Genomic DNA, 21,857 nt, shown 5'->3' with positions numbered 1-21,857 from the left:
ATTCAGAAACAAGCACTAATTCAGTATCCAAACTGAGAAGTGGAGTACTCAGAATAGAGAGATTTAAAATGGTTACAGCTTCTTACAATGTTAACAAACATATATTGCACATAGGGAGACAAATGTAGGCTAGTGCACTATAGCCATCCCTATATGTAAAATGGGGATAAAGTTATTGACCTCAGTTGTAAAGCATTCTGAGATCTACTGATGAATAGCACTATGCAAGACTTGGGTATTGGTAGTAGTAGTAGTAGTAGTAAGCATTTCTAGTCATGTCTGTTTGGTTAAATGTAAAACTTTTTGATATATTTGTGTTACTAATGTACTGTGTATCAGAAGATGTGCAAAGTGGCCAGGTTACTGTTGCAAAAGTAACCTTTAAACTTCCTCATTCTTGAGTGTCTGATATTTCAGCCTCAACATAGATGAGGTGATGCATTTAATGCTTAAATTGTCTTGGTTTTGGATTGACACTTCACACTAATACAGACAAAAAGGCTTTTTATAAAAATTAGGTATAATTGTACTTTCAGCCAAAATCACCAAGTATTTGTTGATCCCTTAACAAAGTGTTTATGTGACCAAGTTTACCAAACTGCATTGCTTCCCCCTGCTGGAGACAGCTCTCTTCTTCCTGATGTCCTGGAGCACTTTCTTGCTAGCAGAAGCTTGTGGGTTTACAGGTGAGATGTTTTGGAGTCAAGCACAGAGAAATCAAACTTCTGTCCATCTCCTTTTTTTCACTTACCTTATTAAATCTGTTTTAATAGTACTTCATATAAGATGCATGATTTTGATGCTAAAATGTTTTCCCTTTCTTTATTGATAAAACTACACTAGAAAACAGCTCCTGGAAAATGTGGGCTTTTCTTATTACCCGTCAAAGTCTGTGTATGTTAGAACTAGGCTCTAAACAAGAAATGTTAATCTTGATTGTTAATTTTGTGTTGACTGCAATACCCACACTGATTACCAAGGGAGCTGGCTTTCTGTTTTTAGTTGCTACTTCAGACCCTCGCTCTAAAGCTAAATAATTCTACTTGCACCTTTGTCATCTCTGTATTACGTAACTTGAGACTTCTTATACAGCTTGGTAATGGTTCCTCAAATCCCCAGCTAAACATAATTTGATGTAGTGTTCTGTATATCTTTTCTCTCTTGGACTTAAATCAAGGACAGCTCTCCTCTCCTAATGAATCTTCTCTGAGAAGAAATCCAGTGTACTGCACTGAGTTTCCTAAACCTAGGTATTGAAGTGATTTCTGCTGTCTGTTACCAGCAGTGTGTCCGAGCCATGCCGCTCCTTTATTTTGTTGAAGACCATTTGGAGAGCTCTAACATTGTTCTTTAGTTCTTGAGGATTTATTCCTCACAGAAAAGGGAAGATATTTTTGTTAACCAGCCATTTCTTTAAGACTATTAAATTCAAATTGTAAACCACGAGTATAAGCAAAGGTGGCAGGGCAAGGGACTGTCTTTTTGTTATGTGTTGGTACAGCACCTTACACAGTGGGAACCTAGTCTGTGACTAGAGGTCCTTGGTGCAATGGTCGTACAAATAATAAAGAAGGCAGTCAGGAGAATCAAGTAATTATATTCATACTGGATTTTAGATGGTAAGCAAAGAACTTTCATCATCCAGCTCTGTTTGTGTCTGTGAATCTATTGGCAGGTGTGGTGGCGGTTCTCTTTTGTGGAATTACACAGGCTCATTATACATACAACAATTTGTCAGTCGAGTCAAGGAGCCGAACTAAACAGGTGAGACCCTATTCTTCATTTGCCAAGTGGTGTAGTGTTGATTTTTTAAGTTTTACTATGTAATTTTTCCATGTGAATGTTTTTCTCCCCAGCTCTTTGAGGTATTGCACTTCCTGGCTGAAAACTTCATATTTTCATACATGGGTTTAGCTCTTTTTACTTTCCAGAAACACGTATTCAGCCCAATTTTCATCATTGGAGCTTTTGTATCCTTTCTTGCTTTTCATCTAACAAGTTATTTATTTTAGGTACCTGAAAACTTGTCATGCTTTTATTGCCTTCCCTCAGCTACTTGTGCATCTCAGAGATGATGTGTTTTCCTACAATATGCTGTTGATGCAAAAATCTTTTGAAAACAACCTTCATCTGCCCTTGCAAAGCTAAGGACCTTATGGCATGCAAGCCCCAGGGTTCTCATGTATCTGAACAGAGCTGTGCATCATTGGTTTATGTCCTCAGTAGCACATCTGCTGGAGAGCACTACACTCCCTGCAGTTATAAGAACAGAACTTAAACCTTCAAATATTTTGGGTGAAAAAGGTGTTTCAGAATTAAAGGATTATATACCCTATGTTGTCTGCTCAAATTGGCGTAGACAAATCAAGGCACTATCTTGCATTAGTTAGGCCATGTCTACACTACACAATTAAGTCAACTGATGTTAGGTTGACTTACAGCCACCGCAATAATTACTGCGTTTTTTCATGTCATGTCCATGCTACCTTAAGAGGGACAGTGCCTCAGCACCAAGCTCCTGGCTCCCAGGTGGAGCCTATACAGATACTGCATCGCCCAACCTACATCAGCCTAAGCCTTTCCCCTCTCACTGAGGTGGGTTTACTCGGTCGGCGTAATGGGCAAATTACAATGACAGGAGGAACACTGTAATGTGTACGCTTACATAGTTAGGTTGACTTAAGCTGCCTTACATGGACTTACTTTGTAGTCTAGACATGCTTTTAGACATTCCTTTGCATATACCTGGAAAATGGATTAGCTATGGGTAAATAACAGAGAACCTACCATGCCAGAGTCCAAATAAGAAAGTGCTAACTTTCTGTGAACAGCGATGGCTCAATAAAACAAGATGAAATTAGGGTTCTAAGTTTTTGTGATGTTGGGTTTTTAGCTAGCCCAGAACACATCTAGCCTTAATCCACCTCTGCTAAAATAGAAATTGGCTCAGTAAAGTTGACCTTCTCCGGGTTTTAAAACACAAGGAAGTATGTTATATTGCCTGATGTTGTTTTACGTACACACACCCCCCCATACGGGGTCAGACCAATGGTCCATCTAGCCCAGCATCCTGTCTTCAGACAGTGGCCAGTGCCAGGTGCCACAGAGGGAATGAACAGAACAGGTAGTCATCGAGTGATCCATCCCCTGTCATCATTCCCAGCTTCTGGCAAACAGAGGCTAGGGACCCCATGTATGTCTATCCTGGCTAATAGCCATTGATGGACCTATCCTCCATGAACTTACCTAGTTCTTTTTTGAACCCTTGGCCTTCACAACATCCTTTGTCAAGGCGTTCCACAGGTTGACTGTGCATTGTGTGAAGAAATACTTCCTTTTGTTTGTTTTAAACCTGCTGCCTATTAATTTCATTGGATGACACCTAGTTCTTGTGTTATGAGAAGGAGTAAACAAGACTTTCTTCACAGGAGTCATGATTTTATAAACTTCTATTATATCCCCTCCCTTACTTGTCTCTTTTCCAATCTGAAAAGTTCAAATCTTATTAATCTTGCCTCATATGGAAACTGTTCCATATTTCTAATTTTTGTGGCCATTTTCTGAACCTTTTCCAATTCCAATGTATCTTTTTTGAGATGGGGCAACCACACATCTGCATGCAGTATTCAAGATGTGGATGTACCATGGATTTATATGGAGGCAATATGATATTTTCTGTCTTATTATCTATCCCTTTCTTAATGATTCCCGACATTCTGTTAGCTTTTTTGACAGCCACTGCACATTGAGTTGATGTTTTCAGAGAACTATTCACAATAACTCCATGATCCCTTTCTTGAGTGGTAACAGCTAATTTAGACCCCTTTGTTTTATATGTATAATTGGGATTATATTTTCCAATGTGCATTACTTTGTATTTATCAACATTGAATTTCATCTGCCATTTTGTTGCCCAGTTACCCAGTTTTGAGAGATCCTTTTGTAGCTCTTCGCAGTCTACCTGGGACTTAACTATCTTAAGTAGTTTTGCGTAATCTACACATCAAAAACGACGAGGCTGGGCTAGGTGAGAATATTGCTTATAAGGAGGTTGTTTTATCTCACTCCTCAACTGAACAATGTGCATGATTTTTGCAGCCTTCATCATGATAAAATATAAACCTTCCTGAGGGAATTACATAATTAAACTTTATGGCAAGACTCATGGAAGGTGTCCCCTTCCCAGTGTGCCTAATCTCCTGAGTTTTGGATGGATGGATGTGTGTTTTTTTTTTTGTTTTTTTTTTTGTTTTTTTTTTTTAAAGGTGGCTTTCACTAGTGCAGGGATTGGCAACCTTTGGCACACGGCCCGTCAGGGAAATCTGCTGGTGGGCCAGGATGGTTTGTTTACCTGCAGCATCCGCAGGTTCGGCTGATCGCAGCTCCCAGTGGCTGCAGTTTGCCGTTTCAGGCCAGTGGGGGCTGCGGGAAGTGGCATGGGCCAAGGGATGTGCTTGCTGCCGCTTCCCACAGTCCCCATTGGCCTGGAACAGCAAAGCATGGCCAGTGGGAGCTGCGATCAGCCAAACGGCCCGCCAGCAGATTTCCCTGACGGGCCATGTGCCAAAGGTTGCCGATCCCTGCACTAGTGTATTTTAATCTCCTATTCTTCTTCCTCTGCTGTTCTCTCACCCTGCCTAATATGCAGCTTTTTCAAATTCCCCATACTATAGCAAAGTACTGCATATAAATTTGCCTCTGTGTAAAGTATATACATATTAAAACAAAACAAAAAAACAAACAAAAAACCTTTCCCCATGTTTGGCTATTGACTGTTAGCTCTTATTTTATGCTCAGCTCTGGAGAGGTTGGAGATATAGATGGGCATATGGCATGGTCTAGAACAGAGATTCTCAAACTGTGGTCCGTGGACCACCAGTGGTCCGCAAGCTCCATTCAGGTGGTCTGTGATAGTTCCTGCTAAGGAGTGCACTTGGGCGGCTGCACATAAGAAACTGAAGGGCCACCCACCTAATTAGTGGAGCTGTGCAGACTGGCTCCACTAATTAGGTGCCTGAACCCTGGAGAAGACACACATATAAGGTGAGGTGGTGGCCTTGGGGGGAACAGGAAGTAGGTGGGAGGGTGCAGTGGAGTGAGAAGAGGGGGTGGGGGAATTTGGGATGTGCAGGGCTGCGGCAACCAGAGGAAGAGGTGACTTTCCCCAGCTCCAGGGCTGTGGCTGCTGGGGAGAGACGGCCCTCCTTCCCAGCCCCAGCTTGGGAGCTGCTGTGGCGGGGGAGAGAGGGCACATCCATCACATTAGAAAGGTAAGATTACTGATATTAAAATATGAGTTGTGTGCTTTTATTTGTAGAAGAAAAAAATTAAGGGTTTTTTATCTGTAGCGCTTTACAATACAGTAGTTAACTAACGGTACAAACAACATTTGGAAAGATCATTAAGTTGTTTACTGAGACTCTCAGCAATTTTCAAATGGTCCATGGAAAAAAAAGTTTGAGAACCACTGGTCTAGACTGGAAAATTATAATGAAAACTAAAAATGTATGAGAGAAAAGGCCTGAGTGGATTTTTCTGAAGTGGAAAGAGGATTTAGAAGTCATCAGGAAGATAGATAATGAGGCAGAGATTACAGTAGTCACCCTCTGGCTTTGGAGAACTCATCTGAAAACAGGGTGGACTTTTCTGATAAATTGTTTCATGCTGTATTCAAATCAAAGTGGTTCCCTGTTGTGTGAGCTAACCATATGGGCAACCAATGAGGTTTTTGTGTACTATATTGTATTTTAAAAGTGCCTTGGAGGAGACTATATCTTCCTTCTTCTCATACATTCCTCTCTCCTCAACAAACTGATTCAGAACAAATAAAAGGGGCTGGGGAATCCTCTTTGGTTCCTACTAATTTTCTGAGCTGTATTAAAAAGCAGAGTTTCAGTTCTTATGCTGAGGTCTGTTACAGTTAATATTTGAAGGTGTTTGACTGCATCCTTCAATTTTTTTAATATTTCAGTCTGCATCAAATAGTCTTGATTTATATATTAAATGTCAAATTTCTATACTCCAATAAGGTATAAAGTAATCAGCCTAATGAGTAAGAAGACCTTTTTACTGTCAATGTACATTTCTAAGTCACTTGTAGGAGGAAAAGAAATTTAATTTTTCCTCCAGTGAATAGGTTGTGTTAAGTTTTCAGTAGCCTGATGATGGAGCAGATGTCAGCGACTGTGTATTTATCCTAAGACCAGTTGAGCCTTAACCCCCAGCTGTGATCAGATTGCAATCTTTTTGGGCAGAGCTGCACACATCTACCCTCTCTCTTTCTTCTTGAATCTGGGCAGAAGGCACAAGATCAGTTGGAACTTTCAGCACATGATGATGTTTTCAGGTAAAAGTGTTCGAAGCAATAATTCTGTTTTACATAAACGTAAATAATCCTCTCATGCAATTTCTGAACAAGGGAAGGGTGGTGGGTTGTTTTTGTTTGTTTGTTTGTTTTAATTAAAATAGTGCTATAGCAATTGACTTAGCATAGCATCTTTATACAGCGTCTGTCTCCTATTCTTCAATGTCAGATCTTTACAAAAAGATCAGAATCTGTCATCATTCTGACAGGAGTGACAGTCTCTGGTCTCTATCAGCTGGATGACCCCTGCATGGTTATGACTAAGATTGGTCAAAATGCTCATGGTTCTGAAATTTTGCTAATAGAAAAGGGGAGGGGAACTGAAAATTTTTGCAATATTCCACTTCCTCCTCCAACCCCCCCGCCCAAAAAAAAATTACCTTTAGAGAATGACAGGACCAATGCTGACAGAAATATAAGTGTGGAAAAACCACCTAGAGTTAGAGTTAAAGTAAAGAAAAGGGGAGGGGAGTATTTTATTTGCTTTCTCTGTCACACAAGTGAGCTGCTAATGTTCATGTTTCCTTGCTAGTAAAAACCAATTACTGAGTGTTTTTACTGTTGTTACAAATAAGTCTGTGGCTGCCTGGGTAGGCCTTGCTGCTGGAATTATGAAACCCAGTGGGATGTGTGCTGTGCTTAGAAGCATGTTATTACCCAGAATTCTCCAAGCTCACAACTCTTTTATAGCAGCACTGGTGTTAGAGCTGTGAGAACAAATTGAAATGTTTGCATGCTCTTTCTGGATGCCGGGAGCTTCTTAATTTCTAAAATGTATTTTTACTTCAGTCAGCAGGCAACTTCTTTCCACAAGGTTTTCTGAAAATATTTGTCCCTATTATTTATACAATTACTTTAGGACTCATAACCATGTTAATGAAAATGCTGTGGCAGAGAACAAAGCTGTCGGGTACCTTGTTACTGCTTCCTCATTTTCAGAGCAGATATGCTCTGTCCTGAGCCATGGCATAGGTTAGAGCAGTCTAAGAGCTGCTTGAACTTATGCCTGCTGACTCTGGTTTGTAAGGAACCATAGCCAGCTGAGCATAGCTGGAGCACAGCACACTCTGACCATGCCCCCTCCCTATCATAACATAGTCCCTATGCCTGAGGTGAGTGGGGGTTTGTGCAGGGCATTGTAGTGCTGACATTGCACATCTTAATGGGCCAAATCAGATGGTGGTTTCGTGGTGTTTGGTTATTTTAAAAAGCTGATACAGTGGGGAGTCCCTTTTTTTGGCTCCTATGCAATATCTTGGGGTTTTGTTTTTAGACTGGATGAATGTTTTAAGAAAGTTTTGTGAATACCGTCACTGGGACTTACGAAGTTCACCTGATTCATTCCTTTCTTTTTGTGCAGGTCTTAGGGGAGCCATGGCATTTGCTCTGGCCATACGAGACACTGCTACGTACTCCCATCAAATGATGTTCTCAACAACCCTTCTTATTGTCTTTTTCACTGTCTGGATTATTGGTGGAGGCACAACACCCATGCTGTCATGGCTGAACATTAGGTCAGTACGCATCCAAACACTGGGCAATGTTGTAGTCTCTAAAAAAAAATTTAAAAATACTGTACTCTGCTAGTCGCTGATACACTAAAGCCACCTGTGTGATGCTTGTTAGGCATTTCTAGATTTTAAGGGATACAGATGTATTGGCAAGGACACAAAAGTAACTTCTTATTTAGTTGACACTGAGTGTATAGTATAGTAGGATCCCTATTAACCAAAACACCTGGAGGCCTGAGCTCCTTAGCAGGATACAAGTAACATCTATTGACTTGAATGGAAATTGCTCGTATCCTACAAGGAGACAATAGGGCCCCTTTAGTCCAACTTCTGTATCTAATGAACTAATATCAGTCCCCATCTATTGGCCCCTAATAATAGCCCTGCTCCTGCTCTTATTGAATTCAGTGGGAGACTTTTCATGGTTTCAGTGAGAACTGGATCAGCCCCTTTCTAAACAGGCTGTTATCCAAACAAATTTGGTGTTTCCTGGACTGTTAAAACAATCCAGGATCTTGCTGTACTATGTGTATTCTGGTTACTGTATTATAACTAAGGACATTCAAGGGTTTGAAATGGCTTGAGGACATGGCCAACGTACATATTATGGTTATAGTAAAAAGAAAAGGAGTACTGGTGGCACCTTAGAGACTAACAAATTTATTAGAGCATAAGCTTTCGTGAGCTACAGCTCACTTCATCGGATGCATCCGATGAAGTGAGCTGTAGCTCACGAAAGCTTATGCTCTAATAAATTTGTTAGTCTCTAAGGTGCCACCAGTACTCCTTTTCTTTTTGCGAATACAGACTAACACGGCTGCTACTCTGAAACCTATGGTTATAGTAGTTAATCATAACAACTTAGTCAAGCCGCCAATATACAGATGCTCTGAAGTTATAGGCATATATATTTTTGAAGCTGCTTATCATGGGAAGCAAAAGCCCTAGAGACTCATGAATCCATCAACGGTTATTTAGCAGGTATACTCCTGCTATATTAGGGTTTTGGCAGCTGAAGAGAAAAACTGACATACTGCACACATGCTGTGTGGCCCTTGCAATGTTCTTTTCTTATGCTCTTCGTGCAAGTGCCACTCCCTAAAATAAATAATTCAGGCCATGAAGCCGCACAGGTAAAAACACTAGTTGACCAGTGCTGTGATACCACTCCTGGAATAGCTTCCAAAAGGCAACTGTAATGTCACAGCAGGGCAGAGTGACGTACCTATAGGTATTCAATTGTGTGTTGGAGGCATAACAGCACCCCCTGATTGGAAGTGAAAAGAAATCACTACCTTTTTGGCTTGGTTGAACAGAACAAAATGGTTAACCTCTCATCTATATAATGATATAGATCTGTTCATAGCATTCTGGTTAGGAAATGCAGTATTTGACTGACCCCTGTATGGCGTTCACTGGAACTGCTTCCGTATGTCTTCCCAGAGGCCACATAAAATTAAACTTACTTAAACCAGGAGATGGCAGACATGTGCAGCTGAATAAGAGTTAGAAACCTCAAACACTGGTCAGTGGTCATTTCTCAGTGCCAGCCACTGAGAAGTAAAATACCCCCTTTGTTATAGGAGGCTAGCAGAGGGATAGAGATTACAGCTTCCCAATGAAGTTCAGAAGAGTTTAACATGCTAGTTCTCATCCTTTTGGGTAGGGTGTGAGGCATCAGAAGATGCAGTATAAAGACAGAACTAAAGGAAGTCTGTATCTCAAACAGAAGCAATAGCATGGAATATAGGGCTCAGCTAAGGTGCAGTATGGAATTCCGGGTATTCACTGTTTCTTTACATGGATGATGCCTGTGCCCCTGGCACTTACACCCTTTAAATTAGATTGCAGTAAATAAAGCGTGAGAGGTTGAGAGTTAAGAAGTGTTTAATTATACAGGATACTTTAACAGAAAAGAGATTAAAGATTAACATTGCTTTTTGTTCATTTACTAGATTAAGTGGTAGAGGGGGCAATGATGCAGTTCATGAACTGGACCTGTAATTCAGATGTTGCAGACAGCCATAAAAAAGGCCACTTGTACCCTGTGAAATTCGGAGTGGTTTTCCGTTAATTCTGCTATGTTTGACTATTAACTTTACACTTTCATTAATAAAGATTAATGAATCCTCACAAAAGCCCTGTGAGGTAGCTGGTATTTCAGCTGAAGTGCATGATCTCACTGCAGAGTAAGCTTGGGTGATCAGCACTAGGGTTTGAGCACGCAGGTTGGCCTAGCCTGGGTGTGAGCAGCTACACTGCAAAGCCCCACCTGAGTTAGTGTGTTGTCCTTGGTGCTGCACTCACCTGTGTGTGTCACCAGAACTTCTGGGGACACATCCCATGTTCTTTGGACTGCAGTAAGATGAGCTGCTCTGTGATTGTTTCCCAAGGAATTGTGGGTAAAATTGTCTGTCCTGGGCACATGGGGGGGCAGGGAATTGTGGGAAGGTCCTGGAGGATTACCAGCCTCATGCACTATGGATACAGGCTGAGTTACCAGCCTGTGTGAAAGTGGCACCAGGGGCTAGCCCATACCTTCAGCTAGGCTAGCTAACCCGAGTTTAAAGCACCGCTAAACCTCAAATGAAAGGGTTTTGTGTGTGGATGGGAAGCAGCGTAGGGACAATGCCCAAGTAAGAACCTGAGTTAACTCTGTAGTGAAGACAGATCTGGGACGTGGGGGCCTAAATCACTTTCATAGTGTAACACAATAAATTGATTGCAGTTGGGATTGGTATTTCGCAATTTCTGGCTTCCACTCCCAACAGTGGTGCCTCTACAGAGGTAAACTTTAAGCCTTTAATTTTCAGTTTACACATGAAAATAAAGTTAATGGTTGAGTAGGAAGAAATAAAGGCAGAAGGATTGAGGGCCAACACTGCTACTTCATCTCTAACTCAATTCACTGTGTGTGAATATGACTAGGGTGCTAGAAGAGAAAATGGATTTTCAGAACATGAAGCACTACTGATGTGCAATGGATGAAGCTAAAGTGCAGCTAAACAATACGTATTTTCATTTTGTCATTCTTATATTAGATTGATAAAATGAAAATACATAGTGTTTAACCTTAAACTTCAATTTAATTCTTGAGCCATTAGTATAACGAGTTTATAAAAGAAAAAAACAAAAGTCCAGCTAAAACTAATAAAATTCTTCCACACTTACCTTGTTTGCAAAGTTATGTCCATTTTAGATTCAGCCATTGGAAACTAAATACGTTAATTTAAATTTAAACACCAGTAGTAATAATTTTTCATTCCCATCATATCAGATGCTTGAGTTTCTTGGATCTCCTAGATATCTTTGGAAGATTACATTTAAGTACCTGAACGGTAAATGGCTTTGTTCTTGGAGGAGTGAATTTGTTTTTGTTTGGAAAATACAGTTTAGCTTGGATAATCTAGTCGGGGAAAAAAAGTTTAAAAATCCAGTCTCATCCCATGTGGTGGTTAAAGCCAAGAAACATTTTTCCTGCCTGAAGCTGCTAACAAACTGCAGAAAGATCTGACAGGCCAATAAATCGGAAGTATTGTCAAAGTTCCTCTCAAGAGAATGGCTGACAAGATTTCACTTGTACTTCTCACAGAGGAAGGGAACTCTTGCATTTATATCTCAAAATAAAGGTCTGTCATTGTTCATTAGGAATGGGTGACCCATTGGGGCACTGCTTCCTTTTTCCAGTTTAGTACTGAATGTTGCTATTGAAGCAAAATGCAGACTAATGTCCTCCCTGTTTTTGTTCAGAATTCATTGTTTCAGACTAAGTGGGTGGGAATAGTCACTACAAGTAGCTGGAATTAATTCATTTCAAAACATGAATTTTAATTAGTAAACTTTTTTCTGAATTTTAGGAAATGTAAAATAGCCTGTGATAAAGATATAATTAAGCACTGTTCTTGCTGGGGGGGAGAAGCTCTGATTTCCACTAATAACTTTTTTATTTTTTGGTACTTAAATGATGCATAGTGACATGGTTACTATTGAAATAGCAGGATTTTTAATTGAAGTCCTGTTGTCCAATTTATTCAGATACCTAGACTTATTGAATGTTTTAACTATATGGAAGTAAAATTGCCCAATGTATGACTGAGCTTAAAAATTTAAGCAGTGAGAAATTGAGTGATGTGCAGTAAATGAGGCATGGGGCCAGATACTGACCAATGAGAATAAAACCAATTATTCAATAGCTAACTCATTCAGTGAGCACCATCCAGTGCACTGAATGAGGCAGCAAGGAGTCTGGCGGCACCTTAAAGACTAACAGATTTATTTGGGCGTAAGCTTTTGTGGGTTAGAACCCACTTCATCAGATGCATGGAGTGAACATTACAGATGTAGGCATTATTATACTGACACATGAAGAGAAGGGAGTTACCTCACAAGTAGAGAACCAGTGTTGACGGGGCCAATTTGATCAGGGTGGATGTAGTCCACTCCCAATAATAGATGAGGAGGTGTCAATTCCAGGAGAGGCAAAGCTGCTTTTGTAATGAGCCAGCCACTCCCAGTCCCTGAATGAGGCAGGTGTCCTGTGGAGAAAATGTGATCATGTAATTAAAAGATTAATTATAATCTGCACATGGGTCTGAATTAAGATTGCACAGGCAGAAATTCCATCATGTAGCATCATACTGACACCCACATGGATCATCAGCAGGATTGAAACCTATTGAGCCCCCTTCCCAAGCTCTGGCTCCTCATCCCAGTCTTCTCTTCTTCCAGGTTCTCTTTCCAAGTCCCAGCCTCCTCCCCAGGCTCCACATCTGATCTCCACCTCCCCCACTCCCAATCTCCTTGCCCAACCAGTCCCCCATGCTCCCCCACAATTTTGAGTGTGAGCTCAGTCTCCCCTTCCCTACCCTCCCATTGACTCCCTGCCTTCTTGACCAATAGGACCCAATCTGGCCTTAGTCCTCTTTGCCTTCAAGTCAGATTGCTTCCCCTCTGCTCTGCCTGGAGAGATGGGCTCTCAGTTCCTGTGCTGGTGCCACTGTGGCCGCCCAGTACTGGGAAAGAGCAGTTAATCCTGCTCCATCCCTGCATCCCAGGGCTAGAGCGTGCTCAGAGCAGATGGACTCTTCAGAAAAATTTAGCGGCCAAACTCCAAGAAGTGTCTACTGAGCATGTGCAAACTGGAATTTTTAGGGGCTTGTAATGTGGTTAAATTAGGGTGGGTTATTGGGGTGGGGGGATGCCAAAAGTCACATCCCTGACACCAGGGTGCCCTCCTGCCAGATTTGAAGTCCCTGCTCCAAAGTTTGGAGGCCCTAGAGCTTCTCAACAGAAAGGTTGGAGAGATATTTTAACGTCCGTAAAAATGTATTTTTCGCTAAACTCATTCTGAGGGAAAAGCTAAACAGGTTTTGTTGTAATTTTCCAAAAATAGCTGAGACAGACGTAAGCCATGGAAAATATCAGCCTGTTAGTTTGGCAGTTATAAGCAACTGAAAAGAGAATCTTAAAATGGAAAGACTGAGGCCGCCTTAACTGTAGGTGTCATTACCTGCACAAGGTAACCTTCATTCTGGAACATGCTAATTTTAGAATGCTCTACTTTGCAACCTTTAATTTTTTTTTTTAAATATAGTTTTTGTGTGTATATGAATTGGCCATATCTTATATACATATGCATGCAATCTCTCTCTCTAATCTGTATTATAGATATCTTACGTGTATATGTGTAGCCAATCCTAGAAATGTAGGGCTGGAAGGGACCTTGAGAGGTCATCTAGTCCAGCCCCTGCACTGAAGCAGGAGAAAGTAAACCTAGACCATCTCTGACAGGTGTTTGTCCAACCTGTTCTTAAAAACCTCCTTTGAGGGAGATTCCACGACCTCCCTTGGAAGCCTAGTCCAGAATTTAACTACCCTTCTAACTGAAAAGTTTTTGCTAATATCTAACTTAAACCTCCCTTGCTGCAGATTAAGCCAGTTACTACTTGTCCTACCTTCAGTGGACATGGAGAACAATTTATCACAGTCCTCTTGATAACAGCCGTTAGCATATTTGAAGATTTTTATTAAGTCCCTCTCAGTCGTCTTTTCTCAAGACTGAACGTGACCAGTTTTTTTTAACCTTTCCTTGTAGGTCAGATTTACTAAAGCTTTTCTCATGTTTGTGGCTGTCCTTTGGACTCACTCCAGGTTGTCCACATCTTCCCTAAAGTGCGGCACCCAGAATTGGACACTACTCCAGCTGAGGCCTCGCTAGTGCAGAGTAAATTCGTATGATTACCTTCTGTGACTTCGGTACAACACGCCTTTTAATACACCCAAGAATGATATTAACCTTTTTTAAAACTGCATCACATTGTTGACTTGTATTCAATTTGTGATCCACTATAACTCCCAGATCTTCTTCAGCAGTACTGTCCCCCATTTTGTAGTTGTACATTTGATTTTTACTTCCAAAGTATAGTACTTTGCACTTATCTGTATTGAATTTAATCTTGTTGAATTTAGACCAATTCTCCAATTTGTCGAAGTCGTTTTGAATTCTAATCCTGTCCTCCGAAGTGCTTGCAACCCTTCCCAGGGTGTCATCTGCAGATTTTATAGCCATATTCTCCACTCCATTATCCAAGTCATTAATGAAAATACCAAATAGTATCAGACCCAGGACTGACCCTTGCAAAACCTCACTAAATACACCCTCCCAGTTTGACAGCAACCCACTGATAACTTCTCTTTGAGTATGGTCTTTCAACCAGTTAGGCACCCACCTTATAGTAATTTTGTCCACCTTGTAATAATTGATAGAAATAATTGTTACATGTACTTTGTTGTCATGTAAAGATTCTGTGGCAACATGGTTGGATCTCCTTTTCTTGGGGGTGATAGCTTCTGGATGTGATTATCACCCCACATGATTGTATGTAAACAAACTAAGGGATGTTATTAGCAAATGTTTATCATACAGTGTTGTCATTGTTGTTTTATATGATTTTTTTTAATCATCATTTTTTATTCCATTTTTATTTTGTTTGTTTCTGTTTTGAGCTTGGCTAAAGATACCAACTCATAAACATTTTTTGTTACTTACATTCCATTCTTGTGCTGTACCAGAGTTGGTGATCATGCTCCATCGGTGGAAGAGATAAATGAAAGCCGCTGGCTGTACTTCAGGTGACACTGGTTTCCTCAGTATAAAATTAACCTGGTGCTTGGCTTTCTTCATCTTTCTAACCCAAAGTATGTGTTCTCTTTCTGTGCTACAGCATGCTGCTGCTTTGCAAATGAGGGACTTTGTACAATTTCCATAATTCTGAATCAGTTTAGTTCCTGTGAGCTGAAAGGGTGTGGTTCCCACAGGCAGGGCTTTCATTCTTTCAGCTTTTCCAATTTTTTTTTTAAATTCCCCTTAAAATCTGGATAACAGACCCCTTCTACCTCATTGCACACTTAGGAAAGAAAGTAAAAAGGTTCTTTTATTGTAAAAATAGTAAAAATGTGAGATGAGAAACCATGGATTTCGTCCTATAATCCTTACTCATGCAAGTAGTCTATGTGACTTCCAAGGGGTTACTAAGGAGAATAAGATTGACTCACACCACGGTTGAAGGACTGTCCCATATTGGAACTCTCCCAAAGAAAGGTGCTGATTGGCACTGACGCATTGAGTTTAGTGGGAGAGGAGTCCAGATCAATTTCAAAGACACTGTCTCCAGTTCACTGGATCATGTAATTATTACATTCCTTTGACAGGTTTCAGAGTAGCAGCCGTGTTAGTCTGTATTCGCAAAAAGAAAAGGAGTACTTGTGGCACCTTAGAGACTAACAAATTTATTAGAGCATAAGCTTTCGTGAGCTACAGCTCACTTCATCGGATGCATTTGAAGTGAGCTGTAGCTCACGAAAGCTTATGCGCTAATAAATTTGTTAGTCTCTAAGGTGCCACAAATACTCATTTTCTTTTTACATTCCTTTGGTGCATCTTTAATGCACCCTTTTTTATCACAGTAATCCCAACCCACCAGTTAGTTTTTAGAACCACAAATAGGCCAACACCAAAACAAGCTGCAATGAGAGCCAGAATAGTTAAAGTACTACCAGCACTCAAGGCTGTTAACACAGTAACTGTACATGCTTAGATATGCCACCTATGGTGAATTCCTGCCCTCCATTTCAGGCTTTGGAAAGGCTGGACTTAGGCAATATCACCAAGAATTAGAGTTGCTCTGCTTTCTATGGCCCAGTGTGGAGTTTCTCAAAGTAAGGATCAATCGGGCTTTTAAAAGTGTTTTTTGCCAACTTTTTTTTCCCCCTCCACATAAACTTTCCCTTTGAGTTTGTTCTGGGGTTTTCGTGTGTGTTGGCAGAAGTCACAATGACAGTAGCACCATTGTCACAGCTCATGAATATGTGCATGCAAGGTGAGGAGGAGACTGCCTAACTACAGTGACCCCAGTGCTCAGCTTTAGGGTCACAGGTGGCACATTTGAGTAGTTACTATGGCACCAAGAGTGATGCTGGAATTCTACTGTAATTCTAGATCCCTTCTAAATCAAATTGGTTAAGGAAATAGTGTTGACAGGGAAAGGCAGGCTGGTAGTTAAGGAACTCAGTTGGCAGATGAAGTTACAAGCTCAGTGATAATCCATTTATCATTAAAACATGTCTTAAACTAAGATACACTGTTCATATTCTGAAAAATAGAGAATTATTTCCATAAGGGATCACATCTTCACTTCAATGAGCTTGTTTTCTGCTCTAGATCAGTGGTTCTCAAAGCCGGTCCGCCGCTTGTTCAGGGAAAGCCCCTGGCGGGCCCGGCCAGTTTGTTTACCTGCCGCTTCCACAGGCTTGGCCGATCGCGGCTCCCGCTGGCCACGGTTCGCCGCTCCAGGCCAATGGGGGCTGCGGGAAGGGCGGCCAGTTGATCTAGATACTATTATTTTGTTAAAAGAAAAGGAGTACTTGTGGCACCTTAGAGACTAACAAATTTATTAGAGCATAAGCTTTCGTGAGCTACAGCTCACTTCATGTGTCTGTATAAATTCCACTGAATATCCCAAGACCAGAATGAAAATGGTGATTAAACAGTATTTTTACTAAGACAGTTTGTAGTCATCTGGTTCTACATAACAAAATAGTGAATTGATGCTGAGAGGTGAAATGTGCTTTTTTTTTTTTTTTTTTTTTTTTTTGGGGCCAGTTTCAGACTTTATTATCCAGAGTCACAACAGAAAATTTTTCACACATGACTTTTCTCATACTGTTATCCCTCAGAGCCAAGTCTTATGTAAATAATTTTGTTGCCAAATCAAAAAACTTCATCTGTGCAATCCTAGAAACCATGTGTTGCAACTATGGATTGTTAGAGTGGATAGCACAGAAAATAGTGGTGGTTGCTGGGACTGCACTGCCATGTTCTTGGCTGCATTGCAGCTGACAGCCCTTCAAGCCACATAATCTGGTGAGTGCTTAGACAAACATGTGCTCATTTATCTGGCTTTCCAGTAGACCATTTCAGTGAAATTCCAAGATGACTGGTCACTGTGCGTCTGGTGTATAAGAGTTAATCCAAGTAAATCAATCCAGCCCTTAATAATTTTGTACTTCAATACAATTCAAGTGAACAGGAACAAATATTGACTTCCGTAGCAATTGATCTTTGTAATTGCTTATGGAGCATCCAAGTGAAGAGAAACCACTTTGCTTTGAGAGACTTTTCTCCAGCATTAAGAGCTTTTCTTGAACTGAACTGAAACTCTGTCTTGACCCCAAAATGAACTATCATATTTGATTATTCTCTGCACTAAATTCTGATGGTGGGAATAGTAGGATTTGTCATGAATTGTAGTTAAAGATTATTAATTTGGTGGTTGCTTAACATCTAATGGCCAACATCTTTGTGGGAGTAATGTTAACAAAAACTAGCACTCAAACATTTAAACTTTAGAAAAGGGACTTACTTAAAGGAGAGACCTAGTTTAAAAGACCCTGAAGTTAAGCAAAGAACTAAAAATCTTTAGACTTTGCATGAAGACTATTAATAAGCATTCCATAATAGACACATCAGCCACACATACCCTCCTAAACAAAAAAGAAGCAGATGGGCAAGAAAAAAGTTAGCTTGGTTAAGTGTTAAGATGCAAGAGGTTATTTGAGCCTCAGAGGTTTCTGTCAGAAAGTGAAAATCCAGGCCAAGTGAAGCCAATAGAAAAGCCTATAAATTAGAGCAGGTAAAATGGGAATTATGAGGGCTAAAAGAATTTGAAGAGCAAATAATCAAAGACATTAAACAAAGAGATTTTTTTAGGAGAGACCGCTTTATATGAAGATATGAAGTGAGATTGTACTGAAGTTGGGAAGCAAGGAGGGCAAAAACCAAAGACTTTGGGGGACTGGTGAGTATGGACTAACAGGGAACAAAGGAACCAAGGACATTGAAGCTAAATATTTTCTTTGCATCTGTCTTCACCACAGAGCATATTAGGGAGATACTTATTCTTTTTTCTGGTATAAAATGAGGTACTATCAGAGATTATGGTCTCAAAAAAATTGATAAAAAGCAAAAAGTCACCAAGTCAGTACAAGCCTAAGAATGAAGTGGCTGAGCCTCTAAGAAAAATAAACACTTGCATTAAAATCAGCTACTATACTGGAGGACACCAAATATTGTACCTGTTTATAAAAAAAAATGCTGAAAGGTGAGACTAATCATTCAAACCAGTAGGCCCTATTTTGGTACCCTGTTAATTGGCTGAAACAAGTCAAAAATAGGACTGAAGAACACTAAGGTAAACATATGATAAGAAATAACCCTTCTGACTTCTACAAAGGGAAATCAACAGAAATGAGGGGTTTTTTTCCTCCACAGAAAATTTCAGTTTGGAGCAGAAATTTGAATACTGAAACATTTTAGCCTAAACCCAAAATAATTCCATTTTGGAAATGCTGCTGTGGTGCTTCATGGGAGTTGTAGTTCAAGTGCCTCATGCCCCCATTCTCCTGTTCGTGCTGTGCTTTTAAGAGGCACAACATAGAATCTCACCCTGTGCGGAAAAAGTATTTCCGTATCAGTTCAAAGCTTCTTCCCTTCCTTCTGTCCACCATTGATAGGCCCTTGCCTGGGATTTTCTGTTCAGTTCTGGTAATCCCATCTCTAAAAGGATGTAGCCGAAATAGAGGAGAGTTATAGATGTGTCATGAGTGGCCTGGAAAATCTTCTATATGAGGAGAGTAAACTAAACAGTCCGTTTTCTCCAAAAGTAAGCAAATAAGAGGGAATGTGATTAAGTTACACAATGTGAGTGTGTAATTTGCTCCTATTTTTTTCCCTTACTCCTAATATGAGGAAACATTCAATAAAATTTAAAGAAGATAAATTTAAAACTGATAAACATTCTCTTGTGGAATGCATAATTAATCTGTGGAATTTGGGGCCACAAGAGATCCTGGAGATCAAGGGCTTCATAGGATTTCAGAAGTCCTTGACAACTATAAGGATAACAGAAATATTGAGTTACTTTAGGTAAGATTAAATAATGTTTGGAAGGGATGCTTCAGGCATAAGACAATCACTAACTGAATAACTATAGCAAGGAAATTCTCTTATGGGCATGCTAGTCTGTAATTGCCTGATGTCTGGTTTCTTGCTCCTTCCTCTGAAGCATCTGGTCCTGATCATTTTAAGAGATAGGAGACTGGACTGGGGATTACTAGTCTGATCTAGTGTGGCAATTCCCATATTATTTAGGATAATGAAACTTTCCAAAAGACGGAACAAACTAAGATAATGAATTCCCGGGCAGGTCAGACTACAGGGGTGTGAATAGCAGTCTGCATCAAAGTCCAGTGCTGCAACTCCTCTGTGGACACAAACTAATAGTTCCCAGTTCACGTTAACATAGTCCTCTCTAAAAAGGATTACATTCATGTGAACTAGGAACCTTTTAAAAAGAACAGGAGTACTTGTGGCACCTTTAGAGATTAACAAATTTATTAGAGCATAAGCTTTCGTGCGCTACAGCCCTCTTCATCGGATGCATAGAATGGAACATATATAGTAAGAAGATATATATATATACATGCAGAGAAGGTGGAAGTTGCCATACAAACTGTAAGAGGCTAACTAATTAAAATGAGCTATTCAGCAGAAGAAAAAAAAATTTTGTAGTAGTGATGATCAAGATGGTCCAGTTGACAAGGTGTGAGGATACTTAACATGGGGAAATAGATTCAATATGTGTAATGACCCAGCCACTCCCAGTCTCTATTCAAACCCAAGTTAATGGTATCTAGTTTGCATATTAATTCAAGATCAGCAGTTTCTCACTGAAGTCTGTTTTTGAAGCTTTTCTTTTGCAAAATTGCCACCCTTAAATCTTTTACTGAGTGGCCAGAGAGGTTGAAGTGTTCCCCTACTGGTTTTTGAATGTTATGATTCCTGATGTCAGATTTGTGTCCATTTATTCTTTTGCGTAGAGACTGTCCGGTTTGGGCAATGTACATGGCAGAGGGGCATTGCTGGCACATGATAGCATATATCACATTGGTAAATGTGCAGGTGAACGAGCCCCTGATGGCATGGCTAATGTGATTAGGTTCTATCATGGTGTCATCAGGTGACACCATCATAGGACCTAATCACATTAGCCACGCCATCCTCACACCTTCTTGTCTACTGTCTAAATGGACCATCTTGATTATCACTACAAAAGTTTTTTTTTCTCCTGCTGCTAATAGCTCATCTTAATTAGCCTGTTACAGTTTGTATGGCAACTTCCACCTTCTCGTGTGTGTGTGTGTATCCATCCATCCATCCATCTAATCTATCTTCTTACTATATGCTCCATATCCGATTAAGTGGGCTGTAGCCCATGAAAGCTTATGCTCTAATAAATTTTAGTTTTTAAGCTGCCACAAATACTCCTGTTCTTTTTGCAGATACAGACTAACACGGCTGCTACTCTGAAATCTGTTTCAGAGTAGCAGCCGTGTTAGTCTGTATTCGCAAAAAAGAAAAGGAGTACTTGTGGCACCTTAGAGACTAACAAATTTATTTGAGCATAAGCTTTCATCCGATGAAGTGAGCTGTAGCTCACGAAAGCTTATGATCAAATAAATTTGTTACTCTGAAATCTAGAACCTTTTTAGTTCATGCCCGCAGCATCCTCAAGGGGGAGTTACAGCATAGCACTTTGGTGCACTCTGCTGTTCACACTGCTGTAATCCAAACTGGGGGGCAGTGAAGACCTAGCTTTAGAAACTCTTTTGCTGATCCCTTTTTAGGAAGTATATTTAAAAAGTGTAAATTATCGTATATGCTTAAGCCATTTTGAGGCCTGTCTAGCATCACGGTACTCTTGTGAACACACTTTGCCACATAGGAGGCATGCTCCCTGCAGAACAAGAGGCTAGCCACAACTCTGCTAGTCCGTGCACAAAATGGTATGGTTCTAAAAGACACAGCAGGGATGGCAGCCAGCCAATGAAGAGGGTAGTGAGTCGTAAATGAAAATCTGCTGCCTGGAGAAGGATTCTGGTTGATTGAAAAAGGAACTTATTTGTAATGTGTCTGTCTATGTAACTACAATGGAAGAAAGAAAAACTCTTCTTAAAATGACTTCTATAATAAGCATGTGGAATGCTGTTGAACTAACCACTTAAGCTGCTTTTAAAAATGCATTCTTGTCTGCTTATGGTGTTTATGACCATCTGATAAGTTTGCTTTTGTATTGTTTTGTTTTCCTAATGTTTCTGTAGAGTTGGAGTTGACCCAGATCAGGATCCCCCACCCAGCAATGACAGCTTTCAAGTTTTACAAGGAGTAAGTAATTAGATAACTTTCCTACTAGGCTGGTGATCTAATATAAAATGAGATAATCCAAAAAAAAAAAAAAGTGAAGGGTATGTGACATTGGCGAATATTTTCTCTAGTGACAGATGTATTTTATTTGCTGATTGATACCTGTGGTGGCTGATGGGTACATTTTCAGATCACAGAATATACCATCTTGATATGTGCTTCA

At 40.2% G+C, this 21,857-nt stretch overlaps 1 protein-coding gene across 6 annotated transcripts in view; it reads left to right on the top strand.

Annotated features, from left to right (window-relative positions):
* Positions 1-21,857, top strand: part of SLC9A7 (solute carrier family 9 member A7) — a 111,096-nt gene that overhangs the window by 73,687 nt on the left and 15,552 nt on the right. For 4 of the 6 annotated variants that reach the window (XR_006275005.1, XR_006274994.1, XM_038401377.2 and 1 more), the window contains exons 8-14: positions 581-686; positions 1,676-1,764; positions 1,857-1,970; positions 6,235-6,346; positions 7,725-7,878; positions 14,947-15,006; positions 21,592-21,655. Coding sequence is in view for 3 of the 6 variants with exons in the window: in XM_038401377.2 (XP_038257305.1) it covers positions 581-686; positions 1,676-1,764; positions 1,857-1,970; positions 6,235-6,346; positions 7,725-7,878; positions 14,947-15,006; positions 21,592-21,655 (699 nt within the window). In the remaining 3 variants the exon portion in view is untranslated. The remainder of the gene's footprint in view (positions 1-580; positions 687-1,675; positions 1,765-1,856; positions 1,971-6,234; positions 6,347-7,724; positions 7,879-14,946; positions 15,007-21,591; positions 21,656-21,857) is intronic. The other 2 variants (XR_006275015.1, XM_038401387.2) reach the window with 1 other exon arrangement.

The sequence above is a fragment of the Dermochelys coriacea genome, chromosome 1 (genome assembly GCF_009764565.3).
Source record: "Dermochelys coriacea isolate rDerCor1 chromosome 1, rDerCor1.pri.v4, whole genome shotgun sequence".
NCBI classification, from domain to species: Eukaryota; Metazoa; Chordata; order Testudines; family Dermochelyidae; genus Dermochelys; species Dermochelys coriacea.
The sequence above is the reverse complement of the archived record's forward strand: the minus strand, read 5'-3'. Positions and strand labels throughout refer to the sequence as shown.